Consider the following 17,122-nt stretch of genomic DNA (forward strand, 5'->3'; position numbering starts at 1 on the left):
GAGATTGAGATGTTTGTAATATGCCATTCAGAAAACTGGCATCAATTTATATTTTCACTACTATATGTAAGACAACACGAAAGGTTTATATTTAGAGGCCTGATCTATATAGATTTGTGTTTTAGAAAGATTATTCTGGTGGGAGTCTGGAGACCAGTTAGTTGTTAGTCCATGAGCTCTTTGAATTGGGAATCTCATCTTTATTTTCTCTGCCTTCGTATCCCTAATACCTGGCAGGCAGAGTGCTTGGCACATAGTAGATACTCAGTAAATAATGTTAAAAAGAATGAATGCCTATAGGTGAGAGATGAGAAGGTCTAGATAGAGATGGATAAGATTCTGGGAAAGTTTCCAAGGTAGATTCAACAGAGCTTGGATGTAAGATGGAAGAGATTTTCTCTCCCTTTCTTGACCTTTCTGTTGAAGAGCTTTTTAACAGCTTCATGCTGCCAGCAAGTCTACATATAGCTCTCTTTTATTATTATCCCTCTGCATTCTAAATATTGTGAGGTAGATATTATTGTACACATTTTATAAATGAGAAAGCTAAGACTTAAAAGTTTAAATATCTCTCTGTGGGTCACAGCTAATCATTGATGGGGCCAACGTACAAAACTGTTTTTCCTGGCTGCAAAGATTGAACTTTTAATAATGATACCATTTCCCCACATTTTCAGCCATGTAAGTAACTTTTGTCTCTTGTGTTTTCCTCTTCTCTAATTTCAGACTCTTTTATGGAGCATGCAGCTATTGACTAATAAATCTAGTGACTTAAAACTAAAGGAGGCTGAGTAGGATTGAACCTTCACTGTTTCTCTGGAAAAGGGTTCTAGAAGGGATGTGGAAGGGGGCAGAGGAGGCTCTCCTCCGACTGTTTGTGAAAATACTATCGCCTGTGTCTCTGTACTGAGGCCTTGTTACCTTGTTAGTAGCTCCAGAGCATCAGATCTTAGTCTTGTATTCCTCAGCAGCAAAGAGGCTTTGAGTACTCTCGAGCGGGATGCAGAGACATTCCACAGTTGTGATAGTGGCTTAGATGATTTGGAATCACCTTCTCTAGACTGACAGCCAGGAGGCAAATGGTGTAACACTCCACAGCTAATTTTTTTTTCGTTCTTAAAAAAATTTTTTTTTTAAATTTTCAATTATAGTTGACATTCAATATTATATTAGTGTCGGGTGTACAGCATAGTGATTAGACATGTCTATAACTTACAAAGTGATCCCTCTGATTGGTCTAGTACCCACCCGACGTCATATATAATTATTACAGTATTATTGACTATATTCCCTATGCTCCACAGCTTACTTTTAATTAGTTTTCTTAGCTTCCGATTTTGTTAGCAAACAACCATATTTTAACTATCTTATCATGAGTTCTAGAATCTAAAGCAAAGGGAAAATGATAAAGAAACGTGAGATATTAACTTTTGGTCTCATTTTTAAACCTATATAACTTAGATCTTATCTGAGTTCCTTTATGAAAAGTATAACCCAGAATAGACAGACAGCCCCCTATGAAACCTCATTCGCATCCGTTTAGGTTTTTCTTTTTGTGTTTATGTAACTTCCTGCCACAGAAAGAAGTATGTGAATCATTTGTGTGTTTCTTAGCTATATGGCAGACCTACTGTGCAGATTTGTCTAAGAATTCGAAGGGACTGAAAGTCTTTATAGAAGATAATCTGAGTTTATCAGGATAATAAGGTATTGGGACAAAATTTTAGGCAGAGAACACCACCTGGTGGTTATAAGGAGGATTTGAGCTTCTGTAATTATAGTATTTGCTATAGTATCTAAGTGATATCTTTAAAAGTTACATTTTAATTTATAATAATTGTGGATTCAAGTTTCTAGGACTAATCTGCCATATGATTCTAACTTTCTTTCATTAAAATTGCTGTCAAAACCTGCAGACTAACAAAATAATTATCCGTGTCCAACAGAAGTGAAGTCTTATGCCCTTGGTTGTTCCAAACACAGGTCCTGTATCTCTTTAGAAAATCAGTCTGTGTCTTTTCACCTCTCCACTGCAACCTCTAACTTCTATATCATGTTTATTTTATGTGGTAAATTTTTGCCTAGTGGAATAATGGAGAAGGAAATAGTAGTGATTTTTCAGTAAGTCTTTGGAAAATGTCATATAAAAGTAAGTCACTTTTTTCCTGTATAAAAATTATGAAGAAGAATTTTATAATTTTCCAGAGTGATTATTAGAGTGAGCAAAGTTGGTATGGGATGGTAGATTACGTAATGGTTTTTTATTAAAATACATACCTGAGATTTCTTTTTTATTTCAATAAGCATCTTTTTATTTTTTGACAAACTTGAATCTAGATGATTCTGTAGCTGCACAAAATATGGACATCAGCCCAAGAGGAAAGGATCCTATTAAGTTAATCTGGATGCATATTTTATAGGCCTGATAGGAAGGGGAGGATAAACAAAGCTTTAGATTTTAGGTTGATCCTTAGGCTGACATGGCATATCTGTATCTTTTTTCCTAGTAGGAAAAGTGAATCCAGGTCCCACCACCATTGAAAAGTTTCTTAAGGGAGGGCTATTCGTGTCAGATACTAAATAAAATGTGACATAACTTTTGCACTGTTCTCCTGAGATTTTTCTTTATATAAGTAACAGTATTATAGTATTTCAACATTTATTATTGGACACTGTAAAAAGCTGCTCCATACACAAATGCACATAGATTGTATAATTCCATTTATATGAAATGTCCAGAATTGGAAAATATATAGAGACAGAAATTAGATTCATGGTTGCCAGAGGCTAGAGTAGGGGTGAGAGGAGTTGGGAGGAAATGGGGAAGTGTCTGCTAATGGGTTTGAGATTTTTCTTTGGGATGATAAAAATGTTCTGGAATTAGATGGTGGTGATGATTGCACAGCTGTGTGAATATACTAAAACCACTGATTTGTACACTTAAAAAAATTAAAATTGAACAAACAAGCTGATCCATGGAGGAATAAACAAAACCAATAAAAAGGTGATTGTGGTAACAATTCTCTCACTATGTTCTAGCAGAAATGTTTGATAATGTAAATATTACAGAATGGGTCTTTTATTGCAATATTTAAATAGTGCAGCATAGGCCTAGTGTTGTTTTAATCTGTACTGTATTTTCCTGTTCCTGACCTTCACAGGGCCACGATGGGCCTCCTGGAACATTGGCGTGTTCATCTGCATTCGATGCGCTGGAATCCACAGGAATCTGGGGGTACACATATCCAGGGTAAAATCAGTTAACCTCGACCAGTGGACTCAAGAACAGATTCAGGTACTTACACAGCCCAGGAATGAGTCAGCATCTCCCATATCTCTGTGTTAAAGTAATTCCAGATGAATTTCAAACTGGGCACAAAGGTGAAGATAAGGGAAAATATAGTTGTCAAACACTTGTGTCAAATTCTCATACGTTAATAGGGAAGTTTTTAATTTTTCTCTTTAATATACAAATTAGTCTACCTATATTTTATGTATGTTAAAACACAAATAGTCTATGGTCTAGGGCCTCATGGATCCAGGAAGGTGTAAAGAATAGGTTTTTGGATTATCTTCCAAATAATATCTAAAACTACAAATGTTAGATCTACAAGACCTTTGTAGATCTAACATTTGTAGTTTTAGATATTCTCTAAAAACAAAAAAGCCCCTCTAACTTATATACTTATAATATTTTTTTGCTAAAATGCAAATGTGAATCTTGCTTGCTGTTAGGTTGGTGGGCTAGGAGTGAAACACTTAAGTTAGTGAGTCCAGCTGGCCTAAGATTTGCATCTCCATGTGGATTCATTGTTCTCTACTCTCTTACTATGTTGAAACTTTTTAAAGTAATTTAAAAAATTGGGGGGGTGGGGGGCGGGGCAGTGCAGGGAGTGGCTCCAAAGAAAACCAGTTGCTAAAGTCATTGGTAGAAATAAGAGGTTAAGAGGTTATTCTTAACCAGGACATGGCTTCATAAATACTTTAGATTGTTTTTATAGATTCATGTTATATTTTTCAGTTGCACTTTGTTGTATCTTATGAAGGAAATTATATCCATGGAGGTATTTGAGAATTTGAAGATTTAAAAAGACTTGGAATTTATCCCTCAAGTATTAGAGTCTGTTTCAAAAGCCCAGTGTGAAGCACATTTATTGGCAATAAAGCTGAATAGGTTAATTAATAGTATTAACTCTGAAAGTAGTTATTGCCTGCGTATTGCCTGCCCGATTAGGCACTGATTATTACCTGCCAAGTAGACATTTTGATTGGTAGCTGTGTCTTGGACTTTCAAATGAGATCTTGAACTATCACTGAATTAAATATATCTTGTCAGACAGATCTTTCAATAAAAGGAACTCTTGGGAGGAGTAGGAAATACATCTAAGGGGAAATATTTAGGAGTAAAGAGAATCATGGATTGGAAATCAGGATACACAAGTTTAAATCTTGGTTCTGCCTTTCTCTAGGTTGGTTCTTAAATTGTAAAATGCTGCCATTGGGTGGGAAGTTTTTCAGTTCTTTCTTATTCTGACATTCCATGTTTCCACGTCTCTTTTTTTATTGCAGTGCATGCAAGAGATGGGGAATGGAAAGGCAAACCGACTTTATGAAGCCTACCTTCCGGAGACCTTTCGGCGACCTCAAATAGACCTGTATCTTTTCTGGAGCAACTTAGAAGGCTGAGTGGTATTTTGGTGTTTTGGAAGAGTCACATAAGACCCAGGACCCATGATCTGGCAAAAGTCAGATCTAATCTATCTAGATTGGTCAAAGTCTTACATTTCCTCTCACCTGCAACAAAGACATACAAAAGCATATGTGTGCTTTCTATATCAGAATGGTGGTGTCACATGGGGAAGGTTCATTTAGGAATAAAGACTGCAATGATTCACTGTGAATTCTTCCCATAAAGTGACTTCTTCAGTAGATTTTGGATCTCTGAAACTTGTTTGATTAAGTTTACTGTATTGTGTCAAATCAGCAAAACTGCCATTTATTTTTAATGTCTTTTTATATACTGTGTGAAAGAATTAACTGTTGTTAACCAGTTAATAACTCCACCTCGCCCCCCCCCGCCGCCATTCCCACAACTTGGAAAAGCACCCAGCTCATAAAACCAAACCCCCTAAAGGCAGTGTTCCTCAAAAGTAGTTTGTCAGCCATCTCATTAGAGTTTGCTTTTTGGTTGGTGAAGGTAGAACATGTTAAAATACAGATTTGGGGCCCTGCAGAAGACCCACGAATTAAAATCTAATAGTGGGGTGCAAGAGTTTATAGTTAGGAGAGGCACTCAGTTGCCTTTGTTTAAGGCCTGTTGACTTAAGATCTTTAAAATAGGTAATTGCTGCTTTACCTGTATTCTAGAACAGCCAGCCACAGGCTCCTCTGATGTCAGTGTGAAGCTTAATCCCATTTGTTGCTCTCATCACTCTGAAGGAAAATCAGAGGAAACAGGATTCCCTGAAGTAACTGTGAAGAAGGCATTTTAAGGTTTTGGTCAGGGAACTTACATATGAAGAGACAGGAGCCATATGGGGAAACCAGGCAGCGGGGAGAGAGTGATCTTTTATAGTCATACCGTGGGAAAGATTTGTTTGATTTGTCCTTAAAGGCTTTTTGCAGAGCTGTTGAGGGATTTATTCGAGATAAATATGAGAAGAAGAAATATATGGACCGAAGTCTGGACATCAATGCCTTTAGGGTTGGTGGTAAATCTTTCAAGTTTTCGCATATAATGTAATTTGCTTATTAATCAGGCCAGGGAAGAATTTGAAGCATAGCTACCAACATGCTCAAAAGCTATCATTTACAAAATACAGAAGTAGAAAAAAGCCAATTTTTTGAATCAAGGCCCTGAGGTATCATGGAGAGCAAACTTTGGCCTTAGGGGCCGGCAGTGAATTCTTCACCTTTATCTGTATTTGGGTATAAGTGATTCCTAGTTTGAAATTATTTCCTCAAATGGACATCTTGGGCATATGAGATCAAATAGAATAATAAGTGTGTACATATATGCACACACATTTATACATACATGAATTTTTTTATTCTGTAAATGAGGTCAACAAAATCAGCTGTAATTAAATCACCAGTTTCCTTCAGTTTGACCAGCGTATATTTCCTCTGTGTCGATGGTTAGATCGCCAGTGGCACCCTTGTTTCAGAGAAGGGTTTTAGAAGGAGACTACCAGTTGCCAAGTACGCTTTCCATCCTAGACATGAGGTTAGAATCTGAAATATAGATCGCCAGTGGCACCCTTGTTTCACAGAAGGGTTTTAGTTGCCAAGTATGCTTTCCATCCTAGACATGAGGTTAGAATCTGAAATACAATGTATGATAACTAGGACAAGTATAACATACAAGAGGAAATAGAGCGTGGTTTCTGGAAGAAGGATATAAGCCTGACTACTGACAACTAAAGGAAAACCAATAAATATTACTATTAGGCCTTTAAAAAGGCTTTGACAAGATTGTACAGTAAATTCTCTTAGGAATCATCAACCATTTCTTGAGTCTCAGAAATAGAGAGAGTATGGGATTCTCCAGTTCCAGCCAGAGGTTCTGTCTGTCTGTCTGCCTGCCTGCCTGTCTTTCTGTCTCACTCTCTCTGTCTATCATCTAGCTAGTTATTTATTTTAATGGAGTCTGTACTAGCCAGTGAAATCACCAAGGCTCTAAACCTTTCCATATAATTTAATGTCAAGCTGATTAGAATCATCTCCAAATCGATCTTTGGAGGTTGTGCGAAACAACATTAACTGGTAGGTGAATTTCAGTGCAGGAAAGTCAGTGCAAAATAATATGTGTAATTAGGTAAAGATAATTGCTTAGTATGAAGAACTCTTACCTCATAGTCATACAGAAAAGGGACCTATAAGTTATCATAACTGTTCTAAGAAGGATTAACCCAGTGTATAGCTGTGGCTTGGAAGGCATCATCAAAAAGAGTTTGAAACAAAATATATATACTTCTTTTCATTTGTAGAAAACTATAAATGGTCGGTCTGCCTAGCCCTCTTCATTGTACCTGAAGATATGAAATTATATGAGATAAGAAAAGGGTAACTGAGGTAATCTTGAAGATGAGGGAGGAAGGAAGAGTTGCTGTGTGAAGATAATGTTTGTTCATAGTTATCTTGCTGGTGTACCATACCCCTGAAAACAGCCTGTTTTACTCATGGGTGTTTTCATTTAGGAAGGAAATCCTCCTGTTTACCAAAAAGCTATTTCAAATTTTATTTCATGTGCTTAGGTTTTTGAAAATATTCTTGTGAATATTTATATGCCAAGAATTAATATTTTCTAAGTGAAGACATTTAATGTCAAATTGAAAAGAAACTAGTTTTGTTAATTAAAGAGTATTGTTTAATGGACAGATAAAACATTTTTAACTTCAAGAAATAGTGTTTCATATTAATGTGTTACACTATGTATGAAACAGACATAACTGCATGTGTTTGTGGTTATAATATTTTACAGAAAATATGAAAAAGTGGAAAATCCATGTCAACTCTTAGTAATGATTGTCATCTTGATATGTTCCCTCTTTTTCTCTATAATTACTTTTTGGAGGCACAGTGATAATACAGTTATACAGAATGTCTTTTACTTTCATTCAACTTACTATATATCATGTATTTTTATGTTACTTATATAGTTTTCATAATTTAATTATTGCCTCATTCGATAAGTAGCTTTTATTTTACCATTTTCCTTCTGTGGCATACAGGTTGGAATTTAAATTTTCTTTTTTTTAATTTTTATTTTTCAATTAGAGTTGACATTCACTATAATTTTTATATTAGTTTCAGGTAAGTTTTTCTTCAGCATAGATAATTCTGCAGTGAATTTCTTGGTGCATATAACCTTTTCTATATTTTGGATTATTAAGATATATTACAATATTATCTAGGTCGAAGGGTTTCAGTATTTGTCTTTCATACTTTTGCCAACATATTTTCCAGAATTGTACAGTTATTTTATACTGTTTTCTCAGTGTTGTATAAGAGTACTAGTTTTACTTTATCTATACTGACATTAGGTATTATTAAGATCTTCCCAAAAAATGCATTTTAATTTACACTTTTTGATCATTAGCAAGGCTAATACTTCCTTTAATATGCTTGTGTTCTTGAATTTTCTTTGTGGCTCTGTTTTATACTTAGATGTTCATTTGATGTTAAAATGTGACCAATAACATTATAATCTGTGAAAGTATTATGAAACTGCCCCTGAAAGTAACAGAAACTGTGAGAGACTTTATAATATTTTATTTGGTGTGCTTTTTGGTTTTTATACTGGCAAATCATTCAGGATACCCTAAAAGGGATACTTTAATCTGTTTACTCTTTTTTTTTTTTTGCTTTATTTCCATGATTTTTGTTTTTTTAATCTTTAAGCTTGAAGTTAGTTTATTTTCTTATTTTTTTTTTAAAAGAGATGAGGCTTGATAAAACTTAAAATTGAATTTATAAAGTCACAAAGGCTGTATGCCGAGTTAGATGAACATGAATTTATTCACTAGTGTACCAGGATGAGGGGGAACCCCTCAAAGTGTGAGCAAGTTAAACTTGAGTAAAAAAGGGGTAGCTAACTGGTGAAATGTTTTATCCTCTCTAGGATAAAACTTAACTGCACATTTCAAGAGTCATAAGACAGAATGAGGAGAGCAGGCACCTAAGATATTTGAAGGATGCTTCATAGAGCATTGAGACTAATGTGGACGAGACCAGCTCTCATGCCTGACACCTAGAAACCCCCTAAGCTAGTGAGACTCCTGCTTCAGATTCAATAGGGACTTTTTGTTTCATTTTTGGACATTTGGAATGGTAATTTATCAAACTACTAGTCACCATTGGGCCTGTGTTCTTTATCTTGTTTGTAAAATCATTATAGAAAGAAAAAGACGACAAGTGGAAAAGAGGGAGTGAACCAGCACCTGAGAAAAAAATGGAACCTGTTGTTTTTGAGAAAGTGAAAATGGTAAGTGGGAAAGTATTTGCACTGTGTGGATGGCTTTATGTGTGTGTTTATGCGTGTGGTGGGGTGAGGTAGGGTTGATAACATTTTGCCTCTGGGGCTAAAGGTTTCTACATTTAGGTTAGATTGCCAGCTGCCATTTCTGCTTCTTTCCCATTGCTTATTTTTGCCTAATCTGCTCTGTAACACTTCTTTTTGGGGCCAGATGGAAGTTTGGGAACTGCATCTGTCCCATTTAAGCAAGAGGCAGGTTCCATGCCAGAATGCCAAGGCTGTGTGATACCTTTTGAGCAGATGCTACTTCCACATAAATCTTTCTCTTGTGAGACCTTCTGTACCTCATTTCCTGTTGCAGTTAAGAACAGTCTAAAAGCCAGGGCACATTAATTCATTTTAAACAATTGCTTCTTGTATTCTTGCTCTGTCGCAATGAAGTAGACACCTTTCTTTTTCCACAGGACATATTGTGGCTATAGTAGTAGATACTCTAATATACAAGCTTGGAATCTTGGGAGAGGGGACTTTTTACTATTTGCTTAATGAACAGTCTTTTATCATCATTCTGAATTGCGCTGTGTGCGGGACACAGTCATTAGTGATATTGGCAGAGTAAATCAGGTAATCTTTAAATTGATCTCCCTTTTAATATTAAAGGTTTCCTAATTGCTAGGAGATTTGTTGGCTCTCAGCTCTTGTACCATCAGACATCTGCCTTTATTCTTGATTTTTCCTGGGACCCAAAATTGCTACTTCTGTTGAATCCCCTGATCTGTGGTTGTATTGGCTTCAGAAAAATCTCTCTCTTCAGAAAGCCAAACAAGCACAGATATCTTTGTTTTTCCCTTTAGTATTGATTTATGTACTCATGCCTCCTGACTTGAATCTTTCACCCGACACTTCCTGAGTTTTGTTTTCTTTGGTAGCTCTCTTTGAATAACAGCAACCATACTACAAGAATACCTGTGGCTTTACTGTGAAGAGGGTTAAAAAAGGATTCAAAACACCTGCTTATTTCTTTCTGTAACATATTTTCACCTTAGCCACAGAAAAAAGAAGATCCACAACTACCTCGGAAAAGCTCCCCGAAATCTACAGCACCTGTCATGGATTTGTTGGGCCTTGGTAAGAGTTAGACTTTTCCACTCCCATAATCTTAAATTTTAATGAATTCTCTCTGATTCTGGGAAGATAGGTAGAGATAAGAGTCTTCAGTTTGTATCTTTGTCACTAAGATTGTTTGCTCATGTTCTCATTGTTTTACATCTGAGCAGTTGTGCTAAGAAGTGTTTACTGTGACATTTTCAGAATGATAGTACAGTGTAGTGGTTAAGAGCATGGCCTTGAGAGCCAGAGTCCCAAATCTGCTACTTACTGTTATGTGACCTTGGGCAATTCACTTAACCTGTGAACATTACTTTCCTGTCTACGCAGTGAGGATGATCAGAGTCTCTACTTCAAAGGTGTTGTTGGAAGGATGAAATGAGATGCTGCTAAAGCTCTTAGCCCCTTGCCTGGCACATAGTAAGCACTCAGTAAACGTTAGCATTTTTCATTAAACCACCACCTGTGAGCCCATCCCCATCTCTCTCATTTTTCAGGTACGACCTGTTTCTGAGATGGCTCATTACCTTGTGGTCATTTATCTTCAAACCTTTGAAACCCTGAACTAGTTATTCTGCCCCTTTCAGAAGTAGAGCTTATTCTTTACCTTTTACATACTGATGGTTGTACTTCATTTCAGTCCTTTTCTGCTGATTTAGGTTATTAGCGACTTCTAATTGGCTTCTAATTTCTATACTTTACATTTCTCTCTGAAAATGAATCCTATACAACTTTGTCCCTCAAATAGCCAGAAGGGAGCCAGCCAGCCCTCTGGCTGTGGTGCTGATGCAGCCTTCGGGCCTGGGTTTCTGCTGCCCTGTGACTTATAGCTGGGCTACAGGCTTCTCCAGTGTGCTCTTGGGAATGAAGCCTCTTTTGAGATGCCCCATCCAAGTTAGATGGTTCTAGAAGCGTGGATTTCCATGATGGAACATATGGGGCTTCTCTGTCAGCTTTGTGTCTAGAATAGAAGGAAGGCATGGTCTTAATGAGCAGGGCTACATTTTAACTTTGATCTCTCTTTCCAGATGCTCCTGTGGCCTGCTCCATTACAAACAGTAAGACCAGCAATACCCTAGAGAAGGATTTAGAACTTTTGGCCTCTGTTACATCCCCCTCTTCTTCAGTTTCTAGAAAGGTGAGTCTTGTGGGCTCCTTAGGATTAAAGAGTATCCTGAAAAGAGCGATTTTGATAACGTAACCATGGAACCATGTCATGCTTCTTCAGTGGAACTGGACTTTGGTTTTCTTAATTCTTGATTCTTCCCTTAATACTGGGTCATCCTAAGATTACTATTCATTCCATTTTGTCTCCTGCCCAGAAAGAGTGGACCCTTTGAGTGGGCTTCTAGCAAAGATGTGTCAGATTGTAAAGGCTGATGCTTTAGGTTAACTCTTCAGCCTGAGTTATTGCCAGAGAATTTGTAGGTATGAGAGACTTGAAACATTTGATGGCTACCATTTGTGGAATACCTGCTGTGGACCAGGCACAACGTTTGTATGTAATTTTGTAGTTTCATTTATAATTTAAAATCATCACCACAGCCCTACAAAATGGATATTTTATAGATGAGGAAACATTAGTTCAGAAAAGTTATGTAATTAGGCTTTCGATATACAACTAGTAAATGTCTGCACTGGAATCTAAAGTCAGTTCTTTCTGGCTGCATCATTTATTTGTTTTGTTTTGTTATTACGAAGTCACATTGTTTTGCTAAAAAAACAAAGAGTTGTACCAGAACCTGACTATCAGATGTTTTCAGATATTTGTATGGTAAAAACGTCAGGAAGTTATTAACTGAGCCATGAATTCTTATTAGAAATGTTAGGAGCAGCAGAGAGATGAGGGAGGTCCTTACAGAGACCCCCATGAGGACAGTTTCAACTCTCCTCTTGCCCTCTTTGCCCTAAGGTTGTAGGTTCCATGCCAACCGCAGGGAGTGCTGGCTCTGTTCCTGAAAACCTGAACCTGTTTCCAGAGCCAGGGAGCAAATCAGAAGAAACAGGCAAGAAGCAGCTCTCTAAAGACTCCATCCTTTCACTGTATGGATCCCAGACACCGCAGATGCCCGCCCAAGGTAAATTTCATGGGGGTCATGGCAATATACCAGATAAAGACATTAGGACTTCCATGCAGGAATTATTTGTTGTGACGAGGCAGTTGTTTTGGGGACTAGGACATCATACTCCAAATAAGCCTGAACAAAATTGATGCTTCTTGTGAAGCCACAAAGTATCAGCAGATACGTCCGTGGGGTCTGGTGTCACACCTGTGTGAAGTCTGACTTAACGTCTGGATCTAGACCTTAGAGGGGAAGTGGTTAGGTTAGTAACTCACTGGTAAGTCATAGCAAACCTTGTAGGGAATCTGTCTAACTAACTGTTTTGCTGTATGAAAGAGCATTCTGAATTGAGTAGTCCTGAGAAATTCAGGCTAGAAAGGAGTAGCCAGTGAGACTTTGGACTGACTTTGTGTGCTTTCCTTCTAACAGATCTGTGTGTGTGTTTTCTTGGTAGCGATGTTCATGGCTCCTGCTCAGATGGCATATCCCACAGCCTACCCCAGTTTCCCTGGAGTTGCGCCTCCAAACAGCATAATGGGGAGCATGATGCCCCCTCCAGTAGGCATGGTAGCTCAGCCAGGAGCTTCTGGGATGGTTGCACCCATGGCCATGCCTGCAGGCTATATGGGTGGCATGCAGGCATCAGTGATGGGTGTGCCAAATGGAATGATGACTACCCATCAGGCTGGCTACATGGCAGGCATGGCAGCTATGCCCCAGACTATGTACGGGGTGCAGCCAGCTCAGCAGCTGCAATGGAATCTTACTCAGGTAAGCTGCCCTATTGAACTCGGGACAACAGTTTTGAGACTGCCTCAAGGCTGTCTCAGTTTGTGTCTCTCCTTTATTCTTTGAATCCTAATAGTGGATGGGACAATGCAAGAGACATTCTTAGGTTTGCTTTTTTTTTCCCTAGGTCATTCTAAAGTCAGACTTTCCGAGGAGTTCTGGGTTCTTGTAGAATAAGAGTAACTGCCTAAACCTAAATTTCTCCACACCTTCATCAAAACAAAAACAACCTATACAGTTAAATAAGGAGCACAAATAAAACCACCCATAACCCATGACTACCACATCTAGTAGATAGAATAATACAGACTTTAAATTACATGGCAGTAGATGTATAAACACCTAAATCCAGCAGAGCCAACATCACAGAGGAGACTATGTGAAAAGAGGAGAGGAAGCAGTGACAGAACATAGATAAAATCACCCCCCAGAAAGAGAAAGTCCTACCCTGATCGGAGACATGCTGAGAATACGTCTGAGATCTGGAAGATTAAAACTCTGGTTACTTCTAAAGTCAAAAATAAGGGATTGAAATATATAGGATTATAGATGGTAGCCTTGGAAAAGCTTGCTTCCAGGGGAGATGAGGATGACTTATAAGGAGAATGTGCTCTTTGGAGACCTGGTGGCTAAGGGAAAGTAAGAAATGAAAAGTGGAAAAGAGAATCACAAAATCAGAAATATACCATCCTTCTCCCCTTCAATAGTCATTTCACTATACTAACAGAAGAGGGTGCCCTTGAACTAAGAAATCTAGTAAACCTCTCCAAACCCTCACCCCTGTCTGTATCATTGCTGATTCAGAAAGAGTAAGACACTATAAAATAAACAGTGGCAGATGACATTCATACAAAACTACTATGAGAAGAAAATAGAAAATGAAAATCAAAATGTTTCAGGAAATGAAAATTTCCCTTCCCAGAAAAACAATCATGAAGCAGAAGAAAATGTATGTAGTCCACCCACCTGAATTAAATGTCCTGTAACAAATACTTGCAGATAAAACAGCTCGAATCAGAAATTCAAAAACTTAGAATGAAAATGGACAAAAAACCCCAAAAAACTGGAAGTTATTAATGTTTACTGAACTCAGAAATAAATACTGAATTATAAGTTAGCCAGGAGAGAATAGAATCAACTGAAAATATATTTGGCATTGAGGAAAGGCATGAAAGAGCTAAGAAAATGGAAACTAAATATAGAAAGCTGTAAAAAGAATCAGAGAGAAACTAGTATGGAAATTAGACCAACAAGGCCTAACAAATGTGTTTGGAGATTCCCAAAGAAGAAAAACAAAATGGTGGAACAGAATTAATATATTTAAAACTGTAATACAAGAATACTTTCTAGAAATAAAAGACTTAAATATATTGAAGGAGCCCACTGTGTGTCTGGAAAAACTGACCCAGAATGGTCAACTCTAACACATATCACAGTAAACTTTTAGACTTTATAGACAAGAAAAATTTTCAGGACCCCAGGCCTCTTACGTCCCACCCCTCAAAAATTAGTCATTTACAAAAAAAAAAAAACACCCAGGTTGATAGCAGACTTCGTAGTAGCAACTTACGAAAAGATAGCAATGTGAATAGTATTTTCAAAACACTCAGTACGTGTAGGACAAGTATTTTATAGACAACTAATCTATCCTTCAGATGTCAGGCTATTTTAACCTATTTCCCTTTTGCCCCCAAAATACATGCTGGTTGTTCTTGTGGCTGCAGCGTTTATCCCAAGATTAAACTCACAGATTATAGTCCTAACCTTATCCCCAAAATTTGCCACAAAATAGCTCACTTTTATTATTATTTTTGCATTGCTCTAGTATATCAATAGTCTTTAGAAACAAATGACAGTATTCTATTTATAGCATTCTGTTTTTAGTAGTGGTATTGTCATTTACAAAATATAGTAATTCTGGATTGTTGAAAATGTCAAATCCTAGAAAATGTAGCATTCCTAAGTGTGCTGTTAACATTGTTCTCGAACAGTTAGCTGCAGATTCGTTTGATGAATCCGATTTATGTATACATTTCTGTTATGTGAGTATTAGAGACAAGTTCTGTTTAGAAATAATTCCAAGAACAGTTTTTATATTTTATTTTCACATTGAAAACTAGTCAGATTTGCTTCAGCCTCAAAGAGTGTGTTGATTTAAAATTAAATTAACACTGGCAGTGAGCTGCACTTTTTTTCCTAAATGAGAAATGAGTTCAAAATCTGAAATATGCAAGCTATCAGGGAATATAATACTTAAGCCTTTCCTGAGGAACCTACTGAGCGGATAAGCTTTATTCCACTAAAAGATGACTAGGAACATTTTGGCTAAAGGACTGATGGTGATTGAGTGTTTAATTGAGAATCTAAGGCTAAAACAAAGGTAATGAGAAGAATGGAAGAATATATGTTGTATTCTGACAAACAAACAATACAACTAAAAGGAGAAAAGAGGAAATGAACAAATTGATTGTTTCATAGGAAATTAGGTAGAAGTCAAAGGATGTAATAAGCTGACAAACCAAATGGTAGGAGCTTGAATACGGAATAAAGGTGACCAAAGACAATATAAAAAATATTAGTATAAAAGTAATTACTAGAGCAAAAATCTGAGATTTTCTAAATACCAAAGGAATTTTTTTTACAACAAAATACAATACACAGACTATAAAGTACAGCAATTATAATGAACGCAGTAAAAACAAAATATGGTAGAATTGAGACCAAACATACCAGTCATATCAATAGGCAGCTGTTCTATTAAAAACATATTCAAATTGACTCACAAAACAGCACCTAATTTTATACTAGATACAAAAAATGGAGGTAAAACAAAGTGATTCAAAGTCTGAAAATAAAGAGATGGGCGAAGGAATACCAGATGCATGCACATGCTGTCTTTATCAGGCTTAGGTATCAGTGTGATACTTGCTTTACAAAAAATATTGTCACATTTTTCTTTTTCTGTATTCTGGAGTAATTTATAGGTCTTTGAAGCTTTGGTAGAATTCCCATGTGAAATTTTGTGGGCCTTTTGCTTTTTCGTATGTTAATTCTTTGATTACTTTCTCTGTTTCTTCTATGGAAGTCAGTTTTGGAAGACTGTTTTTATTTAGATTATCTACTTCATCTAGGCTTTCAAATTCATTTATCAAAAGTTAGACCACATAGTGTCATGATTTCTTAGTTGCCTGTTTCAATGGTTATTTCTGTCGTCATTTCTTATTTTGTATGTTCGTGTACTCCTTTCTTCTTATCCTTTTTTCAGTTAGTTTAAGTCACTACTTAAGTGGTCCATCTGTTTTGTTAAAAAAATTTTTTTTTAAAAAAACAGGATTTTGTTTTATTAATTAGTTCTACGTTTTTTCTGTTTTTACCTCAGTTTATGGTTTATCTTTACTATTTCCTTCCATAAGCTTTCTTTTGATTTACTTTGCTCTTCTTTTTTTGGCTTTCATAGTTGGGATTTTAATTCACTTATTTTTATTCTTTTTTATTTATGTAACTATTGAAGTGCTATATAACAGATGGGAACATGCGAAAAAGACACATGAGCCAACTTTTGGAGGCTCCCACTGTCCAAAGGGGACAATTTTAACATCACAGAGAATGACATTAATGGATTATAATACACTGAGGAAAAAAATTCATGAGTCCATAGTGATTTTTTTTTTTTTAATAAAAAAATGGATGTGGGATAGAGAGAAAGCCTTCTTTATGGAAGAATGACAACTGATAATTATAGAAAGAACAGGGTATTCACATATTCTCAAAGAAATACCCTTCAGATTATGTATTAATAGCAGTGAAAAAACATATGATGGCTACTACCCTAGCCAAGTGATCAAATGTAAAATGACCAGCAATGGGACACATTAATATCATGTGCTTCCTGATATCTTGTACTAAGATCTAAGAAGGACACAATATCACCTACATACAATTCTTGCCAAAAATATTTAACCTGGTTCCAGTCATAAGAAAACATGAGATAAATTCAAATTGAAAGATTTTCTGCAAAAGAAGTGGCCTGGATTCTTAAAACAATGCTGGGGGTGAAAAAAAGGAAAGAAAGACAAATGTGGTAGGGGAACTGTTCTGGATTAAAGAGATATGAAAATGGAATGTACATTAGGATATTAACCTTAAATTTCTTGAAAATGAAATGTACATTAGGATATTGTATTAA

General features: G+C 36.5%; 1 protein-coding gene across 1 annotated transcript in view; it reads left to right on the top strand.

Annotated features, from left to right (window-relative positions):
- Window positions 1-17,122, top strand: part of SMAP2 (small ArfGAP2) — a 39,323-nt gene that overhangs the window by 19,837 nt on the left and 2,364 nt on the right. Inside the window, exons 2-9 of the mRNA XM_006903974.3 lie at window positions 3,162-3,295; window positions 4,570-4,655; window positions 5,626-5,704; window positions 8,900-8,986; window positions 10,024-10,105; window positions 11,113-11,222; window positions 11,997-12,162; window positions 12,602-12,918. Of these exons, the coding sequence (XP_006904036.1) occupies window positions 3,162-3,295; window positions 4,570-4,655; window positions 5,626-5,704; window positions 8,900-8,986; window positions 10,024-10,105; window positions 11,113-11,222; window positions 11,997-12,162; window positions 12,602-12,918 (1,061 nt within the window). The remainder of the gene's footprint in view (window positions 1-3,161; window positions 3,296-4,569; window positions 4,656-5,625; window positions 5,705-8,899; window positions 8,987-10,023; window positions 10,106-11,112; window positions 11,223-11,996; window positions 12,163-12,601; window positions 12,919-17,122) is intronic.

Source organism: Pteropus alecto, unplaced genomic scaffold (assembly GCF_000325575.1).
Source record: "Pteropus alecto unplaced genomic scaffold, ASM32557v1 scaffold170, whole genome shotgun sequence".
Classification (NCBI taxonomy): Eukaryota; Metazoa; Chordata; class Mammalia; order Chiroptera; family Pteropodidae; genus Pteropus; species Pteropus alecto.